Raw genomic sequence first — 22,917 nt, 5'->3', positions numbered from 1 at the left:
TTCATTCATCTTAGCAGAGCCTTAAATAATCCCAAACACATGATGGACCAAGGACTGCAAAGGGCAAATTTAGAGTGATTTTGGTTAAACCATTTACTGCAGCTGAGCATCACCTCGAGTGCTAGCTTTTCAATCTCAAATTCAGTCCACAAAAAATTAGCTGGGCTAGAACTGAGAGCTGCTTCCAGATCAGGAACCACAAATGTTCTCAGGAGAGAGTCACTATTGCTGATGTCCCTGGTACTGGAAGATCTTCAGCGCATTTCCAGCTACACATTTGCTTGGCGTGACGACCAGAATTGGCCTCTGCGAAAAGCTATTTAAGGCAGAAAGCAGGAGGAATCTGGAAAAAACTATAACATTTATTTTAAATTATAATAGCCCTTAGCGCAACATACTGTGTAGCTGTATCTTGGCATTTCTCTTTCAATGGAAAGCTACTGGTTGCATAGCACTCCTTGGGGAAAGCAATGCATGGAAGAACTTCCCCCAAAAAAAGCAAACAAAACCCCCGCAGCCTTTAACAGCCCCGGTATTGCAATTGCAACCACTGGGCATTCCTGGGGTTGTTTTTTCAGCTTTATATTGAGGATTCGCAATACACATCATAGTCAAAAGCCACTTTTGGATTTCTCTTGTAAATATTAAATATGCCCTCCATTGAGCAGCCTCAGGTTGTCACTTTTAGATGTGTTGCAGGGAGGGGTGACACCCACTGTGATGGCAATAACCATGTTTGCTATGGGTTTCTTTCAGAGAGGAAGGCAATGAAACTGCATACACATGCCAAAGGGAATGGATATCAATGTCCACTGATGGTTGCTACTGCTCATTAATTTCATTCCCATGAGGATTCTAGATGGGGATTTACCTTCGAGCCCAAGCATTTCACATCTTTCTTGGGAAATTTCAATACATGATGCACCCACAACTAATTCTGTAATTGTCATTAAAAAGTAATTTCCCACAAATTTTCGATTGAACAATACAATCCTTGCAAAAGCACTGGGCAATGTCAGACCATGCTGAAAAGTTACGTTAAGGAAAAACGGCCTATGGGTTGTCTCTCTTCTATTGAATGTAGTGATGCTTAAGCCTTGAGGGGAATTCAGAACTGTACAAACAGGGAAAAGCCAGTGATCTGCTTAAATTCCAATTTTGCCCTCCATGCCGAAGGAAAACAAAGCATCCTAAGGACCCTGTAGGACACAAGGTGTGCTCTATGTGGCCTCATCCTCCTCCTCCTGCTTTCCTTGGTGCTAGATTTTACCCTTGCTGCCTACAGTCCTGTAGGAAATCTCCCTCCCGTTATCCACTCAGTCTTCCAGGCCTCAGGCCAGAGGTACTTAGTTTTTCCAAACTGGCTTTTCAGTTTTCAGAGCAAGACTCAGCTTCTGGGATACATGAGCATGGATTATTATTTTTTTTTCCAGACCAAGTTCTTTGTATTTGATCAAGCAGATTAGGAAGTCAGTCTGGAAGGTGGAAATTCATTTTGCTTTCAATTTTCTGGCACACAGTCTGTTTTAAAAGTAGAAAKAGCTGCTGGAAAAGTCCATGAAAAGCCATCCAGCTCCCCATCAGCCACAAAATATTATTTCAGCTAGAAGACTGTTACACAATCAGAACTCAAAAATCAAACTTCCAATGAAACTAGGAGTCAGCCCACAGACACTTACACATAGAGATCCATCGGAAATTCTTTCATCATGTGTGTTACAATGAACTCCACCATCAAATCTAAGACGGAAAAGAAAATGACAAAGTGAAGAGGCAGCTATAGTTACATTCTGGCAGACAACAATAAGGAAATCAAACCTACCAACCAACCAGACAATAGCCCTGCTAAGAAAAGAAAAAAAATAAAAAAAATCTTTCTCTTCCCCACCCTTTTATTCCTTGAAAGAATTAGACATCTTCTGGAATTAAAAAAAGAAAAGCATACATGTTATACTGGAAGCTGAGGGCATATAATGCAATTTGCTTTAAGTCACTGCTTTCCCATCACTATTAATCAAATTAAGAACACACCACTTACTCTGATGCTTAGCGTTGCTCTTGTATTTCAAGCCTTGTCAGAAGTGGAAAATTCCATTAAGAAGTACATTTTAGAAAGTGATTTTCATCAGAAACCACATACAATTCTGAGGTTTACTGGCAGAGGTTTTGYAGACCCAGGTAGACCCATTTACATAGCTTAACCCATGTTTGTGGTAACAACTGTAAAATGTGACTTCTTAGGGTCCAAATAACCCTGCAAGTTGGCTCCATAGTGTCCAAAAACAGATGGTAAAGAACGTAAGAAATCTAGCAATTCTAGATGGATTCTTCCCCTGGCTGTTCTATCCCAGCTTTCAAAATCATCTGCTTGAAAATGCCAGAGTCAGAAACTGCATCTGCACCACCAGACTTAACAGCCATCCAGGGATCCAGCCTCCATCCTCTTCTGTACTAATTTATGCTTTCAGCCTCCACAGCAGTGGATTTCACAATTTAATCATAAACTGAGTGAAAAGCTTTCAGCTGTGCTTCCAACGTGCACAGGTGAAACCAACCCCAGCTACTGACATTACTATTCTTCTTTAGCCAACACCACCTGCCTCAAATACCTGTCTTTTCTGAAATCCTGCCCCCGTTACAACATCTAGAAAGTGTTTGTGACTGAATTACTACCCTCACCTAAAAGAATTATTGTACTAATTAATGCTCTTCCCTGTTGCTATTTATCCAGGCAAAAGAAGGCCCAGAGGCAAAGCTTCCTGCAAACGTACAGGATTCCTCTGTAACAGATTAGGAACCTTGCTAATTAATTTCTCTGTAAGGCAGTCAGATATAAGGATGGACTGTCCGCTGCTGGAAACCTCCTCAGGACCTAATCTCCCTCTTTCCAAGGCCATCTGCTCCTTCCCTTAATAGCACAGCTCTCCTATTCCCGTTGCATAACAGAAGATGCGCTGGCAACTGGAGCAAACAGGCACCCACAGCACTCACCCAGCACTGCACACACCAGCGGGCGACAGGGCAGGTTCTTGTCTGCTGCCTTCTTCCTGTGTCTCATTGGCTTCAAACAAAGATTAAAAGAAGACAGGAGAAGTCTGAAGTGACATGCTGCATATTACTGTCTATTTTTCATGCAAATACCATCAACATAGACTTGCCTTTATCTTTTGCTAATTGCTATCTCACCTATATAAGCCCTGAAAAGCCATGGCTGGAGCAAAGTGCAGCTGCTTTTCAGCGTGAGGACAGCTGGGTTTGGGTTCCTCTGTGTAACTGGAGGGCACTGCCACATCCCAGGACCCAAAATCACACAGCAATTCCTCCTGATGTGCTCCCAATCCAGCAGTCTGATTTRCATTCTTAATAGCAGATGCAGCATTAAGTGTTTTTGGTCTTGACTGTATGAGACCAAACACTATCTGAATGATGAGTTTGCTGCAAAGCATGAAGGACTACAACCTTCACTGTTACATTCACTTTAAGACAAGCAGTTTTATTCYGTCTGGGTTTTTTTATGATTCTAAACATAACTCTACTGTAGGTTGAGGYGGAACTTGACAGTACCACTAGGGAGAATACCTCAGGTCAGGATAACCATTCAGCTACTTGYATGTAGCTAAGAGCTTCATGAGCCAGATAAGGCTCATGGGATTCTCCATGGGATACCCCATGGGAGAAGACCAGAAAAAAAAAAAACTTCCCTCCTTGAAGGTGAACAAGTCACCCAGGAGAAAGCATAAGGTGAATCTGAGCAACCAGGGCAACTTGGATAGCTATTAATATATGGCACCAGGGCTAATGTTTGCTGAAAGTTAGGGAGAACATTCCCTGTCACTGATTTCCTCAGAGACCTCACATTACACCGCTCCTCACTAGCTACACTGGCCAGACCTCTCTCAAGGATCATCATTAGCACAGACCTCCGAATTAGCTGGCATGGATACAAGCTCTTTGTTCTGTGAAAGTGTAAGTCATCCAGGGAGTGATCTCAGATCATTCCCCCAGTACTGCTTTTATCATCGCATTTCCACACGTCTTAGCAATCTAGGTTAGGTGTCTGTGGCACAGTTTTCAATACACAGGAACTCAAAATCTCAATGTGCTCATTCTGAAAAGAAAGCAAAGCATGCGTGGAGAAAGACTCACCATCCTATGTAGGTTTACTCGAAAATTCATGTTGTCATCATGCAAGAAAGCATTAGCGTACTGATCCTATTGAAACGGAAAAGAAAGGGAGAAGAGAGTCAGAGAGTCAGCAAACTGCCCATCACCTGTCACTTGTCTCTTGCATCACAAGTGTTTTGGTGCAAAGCTCTCAATGACAAGTCATTAAAAGGTTAAAAAGCTACCTGTCCCCACCTCTGTTTCCTACCTGGACCTCAAGTGGGTGTGAGGGAAACCAATCCCTTCTTCCCCCAGGTCTCCTTTAATTAAAGTCAGCATTACTAGGGTTTTTTGTTTTGTTAGCAATTTTCCATTTCTCTTATTTGCCCATCCAAACTCTGGACTGCATATACCACAGCATCCAGACTTCAGCAAGTGCTGCATAATGCACGAGGTGTCACACATATCTGTGCCAAAGCAAGAAGAAAGGCTTAAACCAGCATTTTGACAGACCCCATCAGGCCAGGAGTTACCGCAGCACAGGTACTAAGTGGGTCAATCAGTCACTCCTCCCATCAGGCAAATATCATTCTAAGAGCAGCTCTAAATCAAAGTGGTATTTGGGTAACGCCAACCAGGTTATCRTCCCTTTAGTATCATAGCCAAACCACACCCTTGCTATGCAGCAGCAGCATTTCTTATCCTTCACTATCTGCACATCTGCCAGGAGTCTTCAGGTTCCAATTATAAATGTTTGAAACACAGATGATCAGCTTTTAGACCGCGCTGTGAAAAAAACATTACTTCTTAATCCTTACATTGGCTCTCAACTTCTCTGCTTTTTGTCCTTTATTAAGGATCAAAGAATTTTACTTGCAAGCAAGCAGAACGTGCACACCCCCAGGTTCAATCATCACTCAGGATATCAGTCAAACCATCGTATGCACTTTCCATGAGACATGAGGAAGACACATGAGACAGGACAGCTTCCAGCCAAGGCTAATGACACAGCCCTGTGATACTGATTTCCCTGATTTCCCTTCCCATCATCTGATTTGTAGCTCTCTTGCTGGCAGGGACYAACCTGTCAAACAGCTTTATTTCAGACACGTCTTTCTTGGACAGATGGAACATGGCACTGCCCATGATTGCTCAAACAGCACAAAGTTGAAAGTCATTAGCACAATTACACATCTAAAAGCCTATAACAACTCAAGGTCTCTCAACAGCTCTTAACTGTTTTCTTTGTCCCTGTTTGGCTAAACCAAATAAGATCTTCAGTTTTCAAGTTTCAATCCAATTTTAACAGCATTGCATCAGGCTCATCAGCAAAACGTAATTGCCTTGGGCCCTCGTTACTCATCACATTCAGCTCCTCATCAACAGGAAGCAGGGGACAGCCACATAGACAGGGCCCTGCAGAGAGAGCACCTGCTGAAGTGTCACACAGGAAACCTACCTCTGCTATGCATGTCAGGATAATCAGACACAGCTTGCCACTGTGCAGTCGGTGCTCATCTGCAAAGAAGGAAAACCAAATGAGCCACACAAGCCGAGCGGTGCTGAAGAGTCAAACAGGCTGAGGACCTTGGTTCCTGCAGCTTGGAGATTCCTTCTGCTCCTGCCTTCTCCACAATAGGTCCTGCCTAACTACACCCGTAAGGCAGTCTCGCCAGCCCAGCCACTAWACTTACCAAGGTTTCCACAAGTCTCCGCCAATAGCAAGGTTTGATTTGAATCTCTCTGTGCTGTGACTACAAATGGGGCTTTTCTCACTTACTTTTACTTTGACAGGTATTCTAAATATTGGGATTAGTCTCTGCCTTTCCATCATAGCTGAGATCTGTTTTCCACTCTCAAATCTCAAGAGAAAGGCCACCCTTGCCATAAGCTATGAAATGCATAGCAAAGCTTTGGTAGAGGCACCAGCACATCTTAACAGACTAAGAAGAGMTCGTGCATTTTAACTTAGAGAAGTTGATCAAGTTTCATAACTTATTGTTCATCTTAACAAATGCAAGCAGCTTTTGCCCTGAAGGACAACTGGGGGACTCAACAATTCCCMAAGAAGAGGCCTGAGGAAGAAAAATGTTTTATCACTATTTTTAAAACTCCCTACTCCGTATTTTATGCTGACATACATAGCTGGCAGGCATAAAGCAATAGCATAACTTGGGAAGGAGGAGACCTCTGGTCCAGGCTCTGATAAAGTGGTACCATGACTTGTCCAGTCTAGTTTTTAGCATTTCCAGAGATACCACAGCAACAGTGGGCTCCTTTTCCACTGCATGACTATCACATTGAGAATAATTATTTTCCTTAGATCTAATTGGAATTTCCCTTGTTGCATTTTGTCATTTACTTCCTTTACTGTAAACATAAGAAAAGTCTGGCTCCAGYTTCYCTACACTCTCACATTAGGTAGGATRAAGCAAACTTGATTTAGGGATATTTGTTCTTAAAAACCAACTGAGACAGCTCAAAACTGCAAATTCATGAGACCTTCAACGACTTCAGAACCTGTAAAGACTAGACATGACATCCCAGACATATGGCTTAAGAGTCAAGCTTGGAGGAAAGGAAAACCTGAAAAAGAAAAAAACCTTTCATATACAGTTAAAAAAAAAAAAAGGAAGAAAAAAAACAGCATCAGCCTAGCTTCTTACATCTTGGTAGGTCACCTTTATAAACACTTTGCTTGTTAGTGTGCATAAAATAATATACAGAAATTGATAGAATCGGCTTRGCTAGCAGTTCTGTCTAGTTTGATGCTTCTTTTGTTTTCTGCTCTAGAGTGCTAAGAAACAGATTTACTAACAACTATCTTCTGAAGTGTGTGGATTTCATCTTGCTATACAGAGTAAGAGGAAGCTATTTTGGAGTGGAAGAGTTAAATCTCTCCTATGTCTCCTTACCTCAAAGTGTTTTTAAGGAAAAGTTTTCTACTCCAGCAAAGGAGAAGATGGCCTCAGAGAACTCTGATACACTGGAGCCTTGTTATCTTCCTACTGTAAGCCCTCCCTGTATATATTTTAGGCGCYGCTACCATTTCTCCCTGGGGATTGTGCTATAAAGGCTCCTGTTYCCCATTAAATTCTTTGCCTTCAGCCAATAGCCGTTGTGGACAACATGCCACTTGCAGCAGACCTACAGGCGAYGCAGAGTGGGCCTTGGGCAGCCACAGCAGCTGTCACTGAGGGCAAAGCAGATCATTTCCCGGAGAAATGGTCCATGGAGAAAACACAGGCAAGATTTTTGTTTTCCTCCCAAGACAGCTCCCTCTGACTGGCACAAAGACAAATTAGGGAGGACGATCTATCAGAAGACAACCTATTAAATTACATKCTCTGGGACATGACTAAAACAACTGTCTAGCCTTGGATGTGCAGCAAACCAATCCCTCCTCTAAGCATTACTCTTTGTGTCTTAAGACAAGTTGAAAGTTCAAGTTATTTGTTCTCTTGCTCCTATGGTTGTATTGGTATCACTTAATTTCTCTTGTACAAGAGAAAAAAATATATTAGACAAARTCCCTATCTAGAGTCAATATATAAACAAATTAATACATCCACTAAAATTACGAAACAACAATTTGGAAGGCATTAAATTGAAGTGTTCAATACACTTTTCAAGTGATTGATCTATGAAACTCATTGATACATGGAGCAACATGAAGGCAAGAAGATTAAAATTGCATCAACTACATATATTTCCTATATAAACTAGAATCAAGAAAGAAGCAGCAGCTCCTGCCTCATTCCAGCACAAGCTCATCACTAGTTGCCTTGTTTAAGCAAGAGAGCTCTGTACTGGTTATTCCCCATGAAGCTGATCTGGTTTGGCAGTTCCCAACAAACTATCTGCACTTTCCAAATTACAGAGTCTAATAAGTGCAGGAGTTAAATAACTCACACTAAAAAAACCAAAATTAAGCCCCATCTCAGAAACTTGGATCAACAAGAAATACCCTTTAAAAAAAAGCAAACAAGAATAATTAGAGAGCTGGTAAACCTTCCTCACGGGCACAGATCTGTAAGAAATGACTGAGCAAAGCTCGAGATTTTGAGCTTAAAGACAAAGGCAAGAAGAAACATGAAAGCAGACTTCAAATACATAAAGGCTGTCAAAAAAAAATCTGTTTCCATATCTATCTTGCAGAAGATAAATAGTAATTAATTTAAATCGCAGGTTTAAAAAAGAAGTTAGTTAAGTCCTAGAATAGATGAGTCAAAAAAGATGTTTTATTCAACTTGTTAGCAACTATTTTGCATACTGGACAGGAATAAGATGATCAGGTGCCTGCTGTGTTATGTAATGCCAAGTATCCATAAGGTTCAACAAATGGTGCAACATAGCTCTTCTGCTCTTGGCCTATTTCTTTTCAGTTACATCTAACTTATAACAGCCTATATTGGTAACAGGCTGAAGTATGGTACAAAGGTCCCTTATTGTCACACTGTGGTCCTGCATATGCAAYCAGTGGGCAAAACAGCACACTGGAAACCTGGAGCAAATGATGAAGCAATTCATCATCGAGCTCCAACTCCAGCAAGCTGAAAACAGACAGCCTCCCCCAACAGAGCTACTGGGAGAAACACAAAGCATAGATCAAGCAAATTGCTGCCAATACAATGCAAATCACAGCCACCATCTTTATTAAAGAGATGTCTGTTTAACCAGCTACTATTGAAGGAAAATGGAAACACTTCCTCCTACATTGAATTCTGCATTACAGGCATTACAGCCTCTAAGTGTTCTTAAAAATACAGTTCTCTGGTACTCGAGTTTCCTCTTCTGATCGAGCATTTGGTATCAGTTTCACTCCCACTTCCTGCATAAGGACCCACTATGGCTCCCTTGGTTATTATGTACTACTGTTACTACATTCTTTCTGCACTTATATCTTTCCTGCTGGCATTGAGTCTCTTCCAGTCCCATATAATTGTTATTTATGAAAATGAAGTGTTTTCTCATTGTCAAAAGTTGGAATTTTGAGTCCTCTGAGAGGAACTCCATTGCTTTTATTTCTGAAGTCACTAGATGTGTTCCTGTGTGTCCCAGCTTGCCTGCTGCATCTACAGCTACATCAGAGTTGTTACCTTTTGTGTCCTGCATCACAATTGAGCTGTACTTCAAGAAGGTTATCAGCAGGTTGCTGGTTTGTACATCAGCATCCAAAGGCAGCTCTGCAGAACTTATAACTGGAACAAAGCAGATAAGACACGTTTACCCTCCACAAATACATGAGATAAGTATACAAAGAATCAAGTCACCGATTCACAAGGGTGGGCTAGAATTAACTTATCTGTAGGGTCACGTGAGTTGTTCCTCCTTCATGACCAACCAGCAAAGATTTTGTCTTAAAGATTGGTATCACTCTACTCAAAGACCCTTTTTTTCTGTTTCAGGTATCTAGCAAAGGGATAACCTCCTTTCCCTGCCCTCCAGCCCCAGGAGATCAGCCTGCTGTTTAACAGTTATCAACATTCCCAACCTAGGAAGCACAACGGATTCTCACAAATCCATGTCCAAYTCCTATAAGCAACAAGGCTAATGTGAACATCATTCTCTGTGTAGAAAGAAACATCTCCAAAGACCCTGAAGAGTAACTGGAATTTCAGTTTCAGGAGGTGCACATTAATTCCCTCCTCCCTTCTTGCGGAAGCACCACAGAAGACAGGCATGTGATGATTCATCCATGACCAGAGTGGCTTGCTGTAGATCAGCCTATAAAGATTCTCTCTCTCTTTTTTTTTTTTTTTTTTTTTTTTAATAAAAAAAAAAAAAAGAAGTTCCCCAATGTTTCCCAAAATAGAGAATCAGGAACAGCAGCTTTACAGATCAAGAAGTAGTAAGAGCTTGTGCTAGTGAAGTGACAGCAGGGAGCAAATGTAAGCTTTCCATTTGTGCAGCAGGCCAGCAGCTCCCTGGCATTTCTTCAGGATACACTGCTCTCCACCAACAGTCACAGTTTTGATACCCTAACATTGGACATCATCTACTTTAGACTTTACAAGGAGTTATTTCATTCACTCAGCTAATTGTGCAAGGCCTTTTCTGCCCACAGACACACTCTCAAGCACTGAAGTYAGGAGCTGTCAAATCCCCATGGTGTAAACCCTGTCTCTACTAAGGATTGAGCCTAAGCTGCCCACAAGGACCATTCTCAGCCCTTCCATTAAGTAARGCTGTATGGAAATACAGACAAGAATAAAAGAGCAAATGGGAAGAAATGCATCATGCATTTACCAGAGGTGCAGCCTGCCAGATAAATCTGCTATCTCTTTTGAGAAGACAAATTAGAGGCAGAAAAACAAACAACACGTAGAAGAAGAGACATAAATCTAGTCAAGCAASACTTGACTAAGTATTTGATACAGTTCTGCATGAAAAAATGAAGAGTGAAGCCAACAGAGGGGGACTAATAGAGAAACTTTAAGTACATCTGTACTTAAGTATCTGTCAAAGGAGAAACGACTGGAGAAATGATTAATCTGAGAAGTTACTACTGGAGTTAATTCAGTTCTTTTTAGGGAAGCTTTCTTTATTGTTTTGTTRATAATCAATCTGCTTCAAACATAGCTGCTTGAATTACACCAAAGAAATAACAGAGCTTTCAGCTGCTCAAGGCTGCGTGGACTGTTTGGGTGCATTCACCACTGAAGCTCTGGGGTTTCTGCTAACATGCCCGGCCTGTTGGCCAAGTCTGTGCAGCGACACTGGAAGCTTCTCATCACCCCCCCAATATTATGAATAGCGCAGAGATTTAGCTAGAAGTCTGAAAATGTGTATTTATATCCCTAGTGGGTCCTCCTGGAGCTGTAACAATGCATGCACCGAGTGAATATTTAACAACAGAAAGCAAACTGACATTTAGATATATGATGACAGACACACTTGATTTACATAGTATGGATCAACAGTTTCCACTTAAAAATAAAAAAAGAGAAAAAGATCACTCTGAATAACACATCACTGTTCCTCCCGGTTCATGCTATAGAGCTCATTTTTAATGCATTTTGAAACTTTAAAAGGCCATAATTCACATTATAAGCTACCAGCAAGTTTCAAATCAGAGCATGAACACATTTTTAAACCAAATCAACACAAAAGAATGCCTGAAACCCATAGATGGATTTTTACATGTTCCTATAACTCGAAAATAGCTCAACTACATTCTTTTTTAAATGCAGGAAAAGAAGAAAGCAATCTTTTCATTCCAAAGCTGAAATGCTTCTTGCTAGCTCTCAGCCATAGGCAAATTTTACAGCTGAATTGCAAGACCTTAGAGAATGAGGAAGATTCTGACGTACATTTCAAACAACAGCAGTACTGAAGAAGCATCACTCAATTTAACAGAAAAACAAGGTCCTCAGGAAAAAATAAAAATCAGAAAGGAGGAATCAACAAGGTGACAGCAAACAGAAATAAAGAATGCTTCCCAGTGCAACTGCTACACACTAGGATCAGCTCCTTCAACTTAATAACCTTACCAGCAGCGTGGTGCCTCAAGCCAAGCTTCACGAGATCACTGCCTCTGCTCAAAGCAGAATGGCTTTTGTTTTGCTTTTGGGTTTGGACACATTAAAGGGGATGGGAAGGGAGGGAGCACGCACATGTGCACAGCTGTAAACGGAGGRAACAACTTCTGCCAGGTGTATAATAAAGTGTGTGGGTGGCTGCCTTTGCAATGAACACTTTGAACAGAAGCCCGCAGAATGCCCGTCTCTACGCTGGATGGAATATATGTAGGGAGAGTGGAGACTTTTTCTTTTTTTAAATGAGTGCTTTTGATATCCATGGAAACCAGATAGAATTCATCTACAAGGAGGATCATTTTTAAACCAGGATATCAAATGACCTGAAAATCAGACACCACTGGGTAACCCAGGCTGTTTCTTCCCAGAAATATTTCCAAACTCTGCTCTATTCAGTCCGACTCCATTCTTTTTGCTAAACACTTTCTCCAAATCCAGATGATGTCACTGAGGTACAAGACAGCAACTTTCTGATTTCTTCTCTGAATTTGGACTAAACCTAGCTTACCTAAAACAAAAACAATGTTTTATTTTAGATGACCGCAATGTGTATTTATGTGGACATTTTGCATATGTCATTTACAAGAAAGAGTTTGGTGCAAGCAACCCCTTACAATGCCTGTCAGAGAAGGAGGCAGAGAAAGGGAAGAGCACCTCAATCCCTAAATTAGATTTAAATCCCAATTAATTCAAAGCAAAGGACAAGTGTACTAATGACAAACATGGATCCACTGTGAGTCTTTGCATATCTGTTTCAACAACATAAACTCCCAGGTAAAGAACAGGAATATCTCTAATATCAGTTGTCTTAAGTAAAAGCCTACATAAAACAGGTGCAGTGCACCTTCAAAAGGACACTGGGAYACTACTGTTTTCAGAAGGAACATCAACATAATTTCATTGACCAGCATACCAAGAAAAAGAGGAACTACACAATTCATCTTTTAAACAGCTAAAGAGTAAGAGAGTATCTTTTGTTCACATTTAATAAGGCAGCCTCTCCAGGAAGAGAAAACCAGGTTACATCTGCTCCAGACGGACTGCATTAGTTGCCATCTTGAGGAAATGCTTTGCTAGTTTTACTTGTAAATGTTTGCCCCAGGAGAACATCACATTTCTCACCATCTGAGGAAGGCGGGGTGGTTCCAAGCGGAGTGACGGGTGTTGTTGGAACTGGGCTGGTCGGTGCTGTCATCAGCCCCATCTCAGGATGGCTCTAGCAGAAGACACAAATGCCCACACACAGGTCAATAGCTTTTCTCTGTGCTAGACATATGGATCACTATTCGTGCTCTTTCAGACTCACTCTTGCTRCATGATCTTTTTATTTCTCTTTTTAAAAGCAAATGTTCCTTCCTCTCCGCAGCCTCCACCTGCTCATATTTAAAGATGATGGCAATTTATTACTTCCCTGCCTCGCTGGGAAGCCCAGGCACCACAGGAAAAAAGTGCATAGCATAAATAACGCTATCATTATCGATCCTCTCCGCTTCCATCAGTTGGTTGCTCTCCCCATTTCTGCCTAATTACTGCTTTGACTTTACTCTTTGTAAGCTTCCGGATCTATCTGGCCTGGTGAGACTGCAGGCAATCTGCCATGCTATTTTAAGTCTGGCTGCCAAGCAGAGTGTCCATTTCATAGGGCAACTTTTACATAAATGTATCATCCTCCAAGTGCCTTGATATATCATCACAGCTTCAAAATAAAAGGGATGGAGAACTGATTTTATATTTGCTCCAAGGGATTTTCTAGAACACAAGCAGATACTTAAACAYTATCGTTGAATTTTGCTCGTTCTAGGAACAACAACAAATGCCTATATTTTTTAGGACACAAAGACACACATATTACAATTTGAAGACAATTTTAAATCAGTCAAGGTAACAACTTTGAAACATAGTTTTCCACTGAAAATCTTGAATACGAAGATGTTCACTCCTCAGGTTTTAGGAGGTGTTTACCTTCCTCTTACTTAAACATCAGCTGTCAGCTGAGAGAGGAGTGCCACCTAGCAGCAAAAATCATGGACCAATAAGCTGGTAAATATAGAAACCTTAATGCTYTGGACATCAGTGCAACTGTATTCCTGCTCTTTCAGCCCGCCACAGACCAGCAAGTAGAGAGTTGCACAGTTGCTCCTCCAGGAATGGACACAGCCTTAGACACGGGCACTTCTCAGCTTTTAGGAAGTTTTCTCGAAGGACAGCACAACCCACCTTGTCCCCTCRAGTGCTCTTCTTGGATAGATTACATGCAGTCCCTCATGAGACCTGTACTCCAGTCAAGCCCACTGAACAGCGGCCACTCCAACTACCACCTTCACAAATAATGGTTTCATCCTTTTATTACTTTAAGGAGCCTTAGGCCAGCTGTTTATTTCCTACCTGCTTTCCTCTCTCAGGGAGATCTTGACCATGTAAAGGCCCAAGAAGAAATCCCACAAGTGGTAGGAATGAATAACCTGGGCAAAGGGGAGCCAGACAACTAGAGCAACAGAACAGAAACTTTCTTCAGCTCAGCCTTCCTCCAACACAGCTACTCTTGGTAGTTCTTTCTGCCTCCCCACAAAGGCCTTTACTCCCTCAGCGATACCAAGTGTCAAGTCAATTATGTATGGCTCCACTCTGAGCAGCTGAAGTCGCTGGGGAAAAGTGATAACTGCTTTGATATCATTTTTCTCACAGGCTACCAGCAGCGCTTATAAACCAAAATTAACAGCCTACACCTGAATGTTTTCTAAGCCCATCTAGCTACCCTTTCCAGCAGTCTACAACCACCAGATCTGACACTCATTATCACCTGTCTCCCAGCAATCACCAACTTTGAAAACTCATGCAGTGTCCAGAGAAGCATTCAGAGCTTCACAACCAGATGCACGGAGCAGGCTCTGTTTCTCAGAACACTGACACTGCTCTTTCCTCACGAGAAAAAGCACAAGTAGGAGTACTCTGTTGGTCTCCCAAGTGAGAGGGGTCAGGCTAACCACGGAAGTTTGGATACTAAATCACATTTGCAATAACCACCACCATTTGCCAATCAGTCCCTAAGCCAATGCCTTCCAAACAAGCAAGAATATGCAATTTGTGTGCTTCCAGACAGGACAAAACATCCAGCTTGGAACTTGATCAGTTTTTCCCTATACCCTAATTTAGCATGGCATGAACTGCTCTGACAGCTGCGGCAGCCTTACCCTTCTCCATTGCAGCCTCCTCCATCCTACCTAAAGGCAATATCAGGGCACAGAGAAATTCCAGGCAGCTCTTCCCATACASGGGGAAAAATGTCTCTAACATGAGCTGTGCCTGCAAAAATATTTCTACTGGCAAAGCAGAAAGCAATTTTTAATGCATAATAAAATCCAGACACTAGTTGCTTTTGATCTTTCATGCCCATCTACAGCCATGAATAAGCATCCAGAGAAAAAATGGAAATGAATCAATACCCTTTCACCAGTTCTGTTGATGATTTTTGATCTTGAAGACATCTACCATGAAAAGGGCAAAAACTGCTCTGAAACTCACCTGTGCTAAGACTGTGATGAAGTTTCTGTTTAAGTGAACAGCTTCATAGAGAGCCAGAAGGATTGCTTCATTTGTTCTGTAAAAGGCATATAGACAAAAGCATATGTAGTTATGGGCTACTGACATACGTGAATCTGAAAAGTTTTGCTCTCAAAAGAAGCATGACCTACTCAGCAGTTAGATTTTTAAGCATCTCTGCAAACCATTTTTTTTTTCATTATTAACAGTACTTTGCAATCCAAAAAAATAAGTTCCTACAGCTTATCTATACTCTTTTTTCCCCTCATGCTGAATTACTGTCCATATATGTCTGTACTTTCTGGGAGCAAAGGTTCCCACTGACAGCTCAGTCACATTTATCATTTGCCCTCTTAATTTACAAGATACCTTCTTGGGGACAAGAGTGCATGAACTATCGCTTCTTACCAGCCACTTGCAGCCTTTCTATCATACGTTAAAAATGTCTAATACAAATCACAATTTTATACACTTTGCTGCAAACAATTCAGCTGKGATTCACTCTGTTTCACCCTTCTCACTTAACTAAGAAAAACGCTGTTTGCAGAGATGTGCTACTGTTTTAGGTACAAGGCCAGAACCAGTGCCTCAGCTTGTTTTGCTGCATTAAAACATATCCATGATGGAGCAGATCATGTTTATCAGTGTGGTAAGTCACTGTTCACTGTACAGCTAACATAGGTGCACTTACTGGACTGAGATCTTCTCATCGGCATCTGCTATGAACATGCTGCCCACCTACGGAAAGAGAGAGTATTGCACAGGAGGAATTTGTGAAGCCTTTTAGGCCAAGGAGCATGTGTGGATATAACTAAGCCCAAAGTGCTCTGCRAGAGATGTTCTTATCCAAGGCATACTTGCAAATTTCTAAGACTAGAAAACAAAGATGGAAAATTCTATAGACCAAGTGGGATGACCATCTATAAACACATTTYTTTCACACTGTCACAGATCAATGAATCACATGTCAAATAATAGAAAACCAAGACTGAAATCTGATTCCCAATCTGGATTAGTGTCAGATTTTATGAAGACCAGTAGAGATGACTTCCCATCTGATTGTCCTCAAGCAATAACAGTTTTATCCATGTGACTCTTGACTGATGATTGTCAGCACTGAGCTTCCCTTACTTCCAGAAAGGGAAACTTGTATGAGGTTCCTACTTGAGAAAAAAAAAAAAAAGAAAGAAAAATATTGTTTTCTTACTTACCATATTGGTTATAGCTGAGAAAAAGCCACTCTGGTGCTCCTCTTCCTTATCTTTGTACTGCCTGAACAAACGGAAAACAAATAAACAAACAAAACAATGAGGCTCCAGGTTAGAAATAGAACTAGGTTTATTTTATCTAAACCCCCAGAAGACAGCCTTGCCTGATTAGGATACAGGCTGGAAAGAACTSCAACATTCATATCCCCCTTTCCAAGATCTTGCAAAGAGATACAAAGGGTGCTAAATACATGAAAAYTGTGTAGAGATGAAGTGGGGATGCTGGAAGATGAAACACTGAACGCCACCTCAACTTAAGTTAAAAGAGAGGATTAAATAACTTAGGAACTTTTTGTCCAGAAGTGGCAACAAAGTACAAATAGCCCATATCAGTAACAAAAAGTAACAGAACAATTTTACTTCAATCAGCAGCAGCTACAAACTAAACCACAGCTGCCCATCCTATGGACAGCRGGCCACTCGAGCTCCCAAACACCAATGCACATCATCACAGCTCTATTCCCGCCTGATCCTGTGCTCCCCTACCCAGGAAAAGGCAGGCWGGAAGATGGCTCTATGAACTGAGCTGCTGTCAGGGGTCTGTTCCTGCCTGCTAAAACAGGTAAAAGTGGCAATGACCTGAGACAGCTTTTGTCAGAAATGAAGGGAGTTGGGTGGGTGGAGGTTTTCCTGTTTGACACTAATATGTTAAATCTGCAATTCGCAGGCTTGCATCATCTTGCAAGCAGTATAATAGTAGCAGGCACTCAAAAGGAATTAAAACTTTTTTTCCAGATACTTTGGAAATCTTCTTCCTGACAAACGGTTGATTACCTAAGCAAAACTACTTAATAAATAGCTGCACAAAAGAAGCAAGTTTKCCTTAGAAGAAAGCACTTCAGAAAGTGTTAGAAACAAGGGATGGAAACATGTTATTGCTATCGATGCCTTTTTCTTTTCAGAAGCAGATGCTGCTATTTACYATTTGGAAGAGTATCCATTCCCCAGATCACCCCCAGCCTGATTCAACCTGGCATCTGGATAGCCCCGGATACACTATTTGTTTTAGATTAGGCTCAGGTAAAGCAATTTTCCATCAGAAAAGTACTCAGCAAATCATTTGTCATCTTTTCACCGGGGACCATGTGATTTCACGCAAGGTTCACATAGAGGTAGAATCAATGATGTCAAAAACATACACTAGAAACCTACACAAGATCTTTTCTGAATTACGTTAGCACAGCTGGCACAGTTGGCAATAACAGCAACAACAGAGCTGAAGTACCCCAAGGCATAAGACTATTCCCTTCCTCTCCAGGCTCATCAGGGCTGTTAAGTGATAAGCAAGTGTTTTAAAGTGCTTTAACAAACAAAACAAAAGTTTATTGAAAGGGACAGAAACCACCACACAGCTAAGAATTGAATGATGGTTAGGCCTTACCTGTTGTACTCTGATAAAGCCTGGGCAATAACAAGCCCCATTCCCTGAAAGTTAAAAAAAAATCTTTATGTTACAAGTATCACTACAGGAAAACAAATATTGAGCACAGTAGTGTTTTACAAGCCAAGATACTCTGCCCCGCTACAGAGAATTTCCACTGCAGCAGTTTAAACTTAAGGCACACTGTGATACCACCAAAGCATCATTGTTCAAAAACAAGGCACCAAAAAAGAAAGCTGGGTACTTAACTGCACAAAGTTATGGAGGAAAAAGTTTATTCTCCTGGGGCCTCCAGACAWGGCTCACTCAGTCAAGAAGCCCCAGGAAAGTGGCAAGATCCTTGGAGGAAAGCTGGTGGAAACATATCTAAAGGTTGCCTACAAAGACCGCAAACATTATCAGTCTCTTCAGTTCTTGCAAATGGCCTTTCGCAACCCACAGCTGATGCTCATCCTTCTCCTTCAAGCTAATTTAATTCAGAATGATTATTCTCGCCCTTTAATTGGCATGGATGCTATTGCTTTTATGCCATATACAAAGAAGAACTTGCAAGCTGGGATCTCTCATAGCTCCAGGCGTRCTGCCCGCTCCTGCCCAGGCTGGAAAATAAAACTTGGGGAGTGACTACAACCCAAGATTGTAGGACTCTTGGTTTTGGTACACACTTCCACCAACCTTCAAGAATTTCCTTATCAATTGATAAAGACAGATGACAACATTGGATAAGAGATTGCTTTTGCCTAAGGAGGTAATTTGTGTCTCTTCAGAAAGCAACAGTGAGTAATGTATAGAGAGTTCATCAATGTATTAAATACCAACATTAGCACATTTCTTGTTACCCAGCTTTTCCACCATTCCCACCATTTAACTGGTGATCAAACTATTCAAATCGTGAGGTACTTTACTCATCTCCAGAGTTCTGTGAGGGAAGAAATACAGTATTTTAGAGGTCTCCGTTACAGCACTATTTCCAAATCTTCTCATCAGACGCCAAGAAGGCCAGCACTCATGGAAGAACATCCCCAGCAACAGAGAGGAATAGGTCAAATACTCACATTAAGCGTGGGCTCATCATCGACAATGGAAAGCTTCACAATGTAGGGATTCACTGACTGATCAGGGGAAAAAACAATGAAAAAAAAAAAAAGTGGGTTTAAGTTCAGCCTTTAAGAAGTAAAAAAAGAGAAATRCCCCAAAACTTATCTTTTAAATTTACCAGGAGGAATTTCCCTCCCATTCCACAAAACAGAATGCTCACAATTCAATAAAATTCACCAAGGGAGCAAAAAGGCTACTAACCTGCTCAACTAAGCAGGCTCCTGATTYAAACTGAGAGGACAGGGAGTTGCCTTCTCCTTTGCTGGCTTGACTGACATCTTGAAAGYGAAGCTACCATCCTCCAAGCCCCTTATCTGTGACATACAGTCCAAAGCAGCAAGCACAAGTGGTGCAGCCAGGACTGAGCATTCCTGTTCTCATATATCTTTTGTGCAACACCTTGCAAAGATTGCTCAAAGAAAGGACTCAGGAAAACATGATAGTCACAGACTCATCTGCTGCAGAGTTAGAGCTCAACACTAAATAGTTTGTGCCACTGAGACCTACAACTCTTTGGAGAATACAATTTTCTTGAACTCAGCCTAACAGAACACAGAGTTCATCTATGAAGATAAGCCCTATCAATTTAGAAAGTATTTTGAATTCACCATAAATATTTGTTTTCATTGTTCATGAGTGTCGGTGCAAAACTAACAAAGTGGATTTGGAACCAGAACAGAGAAGAAAAGGCTCCATTTGCACTGCAGATGGGAGGAACAGAGCACTCAAAGCACACATCAGATGCAGCCTCGCTTCGCAAGTTACTAAGCTATCTGTCTTGTCCAAGGCCTGAGGGCAGGCTAAAAATAAGACTGATTAGAAAACAACACCCTCCCAACTCCTCGGTGCTTCAGGAGAATCAAGTTTTGCCTTTGACTCAGAGAGCAATCAGAACAGAGCAAAGCCTCAGCAGCGTGTCAGCCTGCCTGCTGCACCACGGCGRTGCTGCCCGCCCTCTCAGCAAAGGGCAGAAGGTTCTTGCAGAGCCCACCTGTGCATGAAGAGCATGAAGACTTTGACCTGAGGCTCAAGAAGAGATTCCCACTGAGTACCTACATGCCCATCTCTGTACAGCCACATAACCAAGGATGTCTAGTTGATCTCAGGAAGATATCCTGCAGGCCTCTCCACACTACATGTACTGACCACTGGCCAACCTGCCATAGGCTCAGGCCCATCAAAGAAGAGAGGAGGAAAAGGTTCAGCAGAACCTCCAGTCTCTGAGCTATTCCTGTGCTCCTGTTGCCCTTGACTCTCCCAGATGTGTGCTACATGTYTCCGCGTGCTACATGTCTCCGTCCTCCTGGCAGCAAGGTTTCCACRCGTGGTGAACAGGGCCAGAAGCCAGCCAGCCTTGCTGCAGACATCTGCCTTCTCCTCTTTCAAATGCCTTGTCCAAATCTGCTGAAATCTGTTCATTAATTCCTATCTTAAGCCTTTTCATGTCTCCTATGTGCTTCTCTACCTCCTTAGAGAGCAGACAGGTGAACCAGAGCAAGGCAATCACCACACAATACTGCTCTACACAGGACATGGCAGTTTCCAGTGCCTTTCAGCACACTGCAAGCCTGTCCCAACACAAGCAAGTTCAGCTTGCTCTCAGTCTGCACATATACAACGAACCTGAGCACCCTGCAAGCTGCACAAGCACCTCTGCTAAGCTCACACAATATTCCCCAACTGCTTCCCTAATTCTGAACCTGTTACTTCAGAGTTTCTCAATTTCCTCTTACTGGGAATCACAGCAAAGGGTTTGGAAGTCTAAATAAATACCTGCCACTCCGCAGTGCTCACCAACATGTAACTGCCCCAAAAGCTGCTGCAAAGCATCTTGATAAGTCAGAGGGTTTAATCAAGTGGTAACAGAAGGTTAAAAATAGCTTCTGCCCCCATCTGCCTCCATATATAATAATAATAAAAAATGATTTTCAGCTCTTCAAATAACAAAGGTCTTCTCTGATCATAACCAGAGAACAAACACAGGCTTCCTCTTCAGAGATGAGGAACAAACAGATCCTTGGAACCTGGGAATATTCAAGACGTGCTCCACGAATTACCCACCATTAGCCACCAATAGTTGCACAGAAATGAGGGGAACCTGGGAGATCATTGCCAGAAAAATTCTAAAACACAGGCCAATTAAAATCACATCAGAAAAGCAATCCCGTGGAGTAAGCATGCTATGCAAATTCACAGAAATCTAGGAGAGAGAGGGAGATCAGCGAGTGTGCCTCAAGCTCCAACTTATGGGAAACAGGTTCTTGCCAGAAAAAGAAAAAAAAAAAAAAAGCCCACAAGCTAAGCATATATAATACCTATTTAGTTGTTTAAATTATCTAGAGCCCAGAATCTGGGCTGATTACCCCTCAGAAGGCTTTTTCCTGAACACTCTCTGGGGACTTCAGCAGTTTCACTGCCATGCCTGCTAATACCATCTCCTCTGCAGGCAGGCCACCTTGTAGGGAATTAGGGCTTGAATCATTGCCTTGTTTTTGTTGCTTGTTTTGTTAAAGGGATGGCTTTAAAATATTTTAGGCTCTGACAGGATTTTGAAACTTTATATAAAARATAAATAGAAAGATGAATTTTCTGACCCCCGCAACGATTAACAGCTTCTCCAGCACATGCTGTTGACAAGGCAGAGGAGAGGGAGTGCAGAGGTAGGCATGAAGGTCTGTCAGCTACACTATATGCAGCCAGATACCAGTACACAAAAGGGAAAAAAAAAAAAATCACACATTTTCACTACTTTCTTTCAGTCCTCCTTAGCAAGCGACGATATACAATTCCAGCAGGTTGAACACGAACTAAAGAGTTTTTCTTCCCGCTGCAATGTTATCAAGGAACATATTTAATTAAAAGTCACTGCTCTTATTTTATATTTTAACTTGCCATTCTAAAAGACAGCTTAGAATGGCAAGAAAATGAGAAAATAAATGCTTTGYCCATAATATTTTATCTGTCTGGCAGCCTTCTGTGTACAGTCAGCTTCATCATTTTCCTGATGTTATCAATCATTTAGTTGCTGTTTTGAGCTTCCTTTTCACAGTACYAAGGTAGAAATATTTTATAATCCTTTTCCACATTTCAGAGAAAACTATAAGAGACAGCTGAACACTTAAGTATACACCAAGAACAATTTTTTAAATTTATTAGGTTTCAATGACATCCTTTTAAAGGTTCCATCTAAAGATGTGTATATATCACTTTTACTCCTCTAACAGAAGTTAATGAGCAAACTGAAGTTTCAGGTCACTACACTGGTAATGAAATCATGGACAGCTGTTCCTCAGGGAACTTGAAAGGAGACTAGAAAATTCACATGCCCAAAATATGAAAGAACATGTTCATGCAAAACACATCAGTACTCTCATTAAAAACAGAAAAAAAAAATACAGTCAGCTAATGAATTTTCAGCCTAATTAGATTTTCTTAAGCAATTGGAAGCATGATTTAGCAACCAAATATAAAACAAGGGGGAAAAAAATCACATTATGCAAGCTAAAATTTTCTTTGCCAGACAGGTTGGATTTTTTTTTTTCTTTTTTACCCTAAGAAAAACACCAGCATGAAGAGTTAATTCTCTTTGGGTGCCCAGTTTGAAGACATCTAGGACAGYGCTTTCCAGAGCACCTAACACCAACTAAATGCTCTACTGCACTTAGTTAAAAAGCTACTGCAGAAAGCAGGGGACAAGTCTTATGTACTCAAAGACCTCTAACTTACTAATGAGATAAAATACAGTACACAGGGATCCACAGCCCTGGCACAAGACTGGAGAGCTCTCTCTTCTGAGCTGAATGCTTCAGTTAAAGGGCTATCATCAATGTGGATAAGGAAAAGAGTTATTTCAACCATTTAATCTAGTCCCTGCCTTGGCCTATTCTATAGCTCTATTCATAATCCATACATAACCCATGTGATTCAAACAAGCACAGCTTTAAAAGTAGGTAGGGTTTTTGTTTGTTTTCTTTTTCTCTGGTAATTC

The 22,917-nt window shown here is 41.4% G+C and overlaps 1 protein-coding gene across 3 annotated transcripts in view; it reads right to left on the bottom strand.

The window, feature by feature from the left end:
• The window catches only part of ARMH3 (armadillo-like helical domain containing 3), a 111,682-nt gene that overhangs the window by 81,896 nt on the left and 6,869 nt on the right, over nucleotides 1-22,917 (bottom strand). For all 3 annotated transcript variants that reach the window (XM_026050633.1, XM_026050634.1, XM_026050635.1), the window contains exons 8-18: nucleotides 18,887-18,943; nucleotides 17,832-17,875; nucleotides 16,394-16,454; nucleotides 15,874-15,920; nucleotides 15,165-15,240; nucleotides 12,765-12,858; nucleotides 9,204-9,305; nucleotides 5,564-5,622; nucleotides 4,147-4,212; nucleotides 2,992-3,061; nucleotides 1,680-1,740 (exon numbers count right to left, since the gene is read on the bottom strand). In XM_026050633.1, the coding sequence (XP_025906418.1) occupies nucleotides 1,680-1,740; nucleotides 2,992-3,061; nucleotides 4,147-4,212; nucleotides 5,564-5,622; nucleotides 9,204-9,305; nucleotides 12,765-12,858; nucleotides 15,165-15,240; nucleotides 15,874-15,920; nucleotides 16,394-16,454; nucleotides 17,832-17,875; nucleotides 18,887-18,943 (737 nt within the window). The remainder of the gene's footprint in view (nucleotides 1-1,679; nucleotides 1,741-2,991; nucleotides 3,062-4,146; nucleotides 4,213-5,563; nucleotides 5,623-9,203; nucleotides 9,306-12,764; nucleotides 12,859-15,164; nucleotides 15,241-15,873; nucleotides 15,921-16,393; nucleotides 16,455-17,831; nucleotides 17,876-18,886; nucleotides 18,944-22,917) is intronic.

This window comes from Nothoprocta perdicaria, unplaced genomic scaffold, assembly GCF_003342845.1.
Source record: "Nothoprocta perdicaria isolate Ctin4 unplaced genomic scaffold, notPer1 scaffold_7, whole genome shotgun sequence".
NCBI classification, from domain to species: domain Eukaryota; kingdom Metazoa; phylum Chordata; class Aves; order Tinamiformes; family Tinamidae; genus Nothoprocta; species Nothoprocta perdicaria.
Note: the sequence above shows the minus strand (reverse complement) of the source record. Positions and strands in the feature narration are given on the sequence as shown.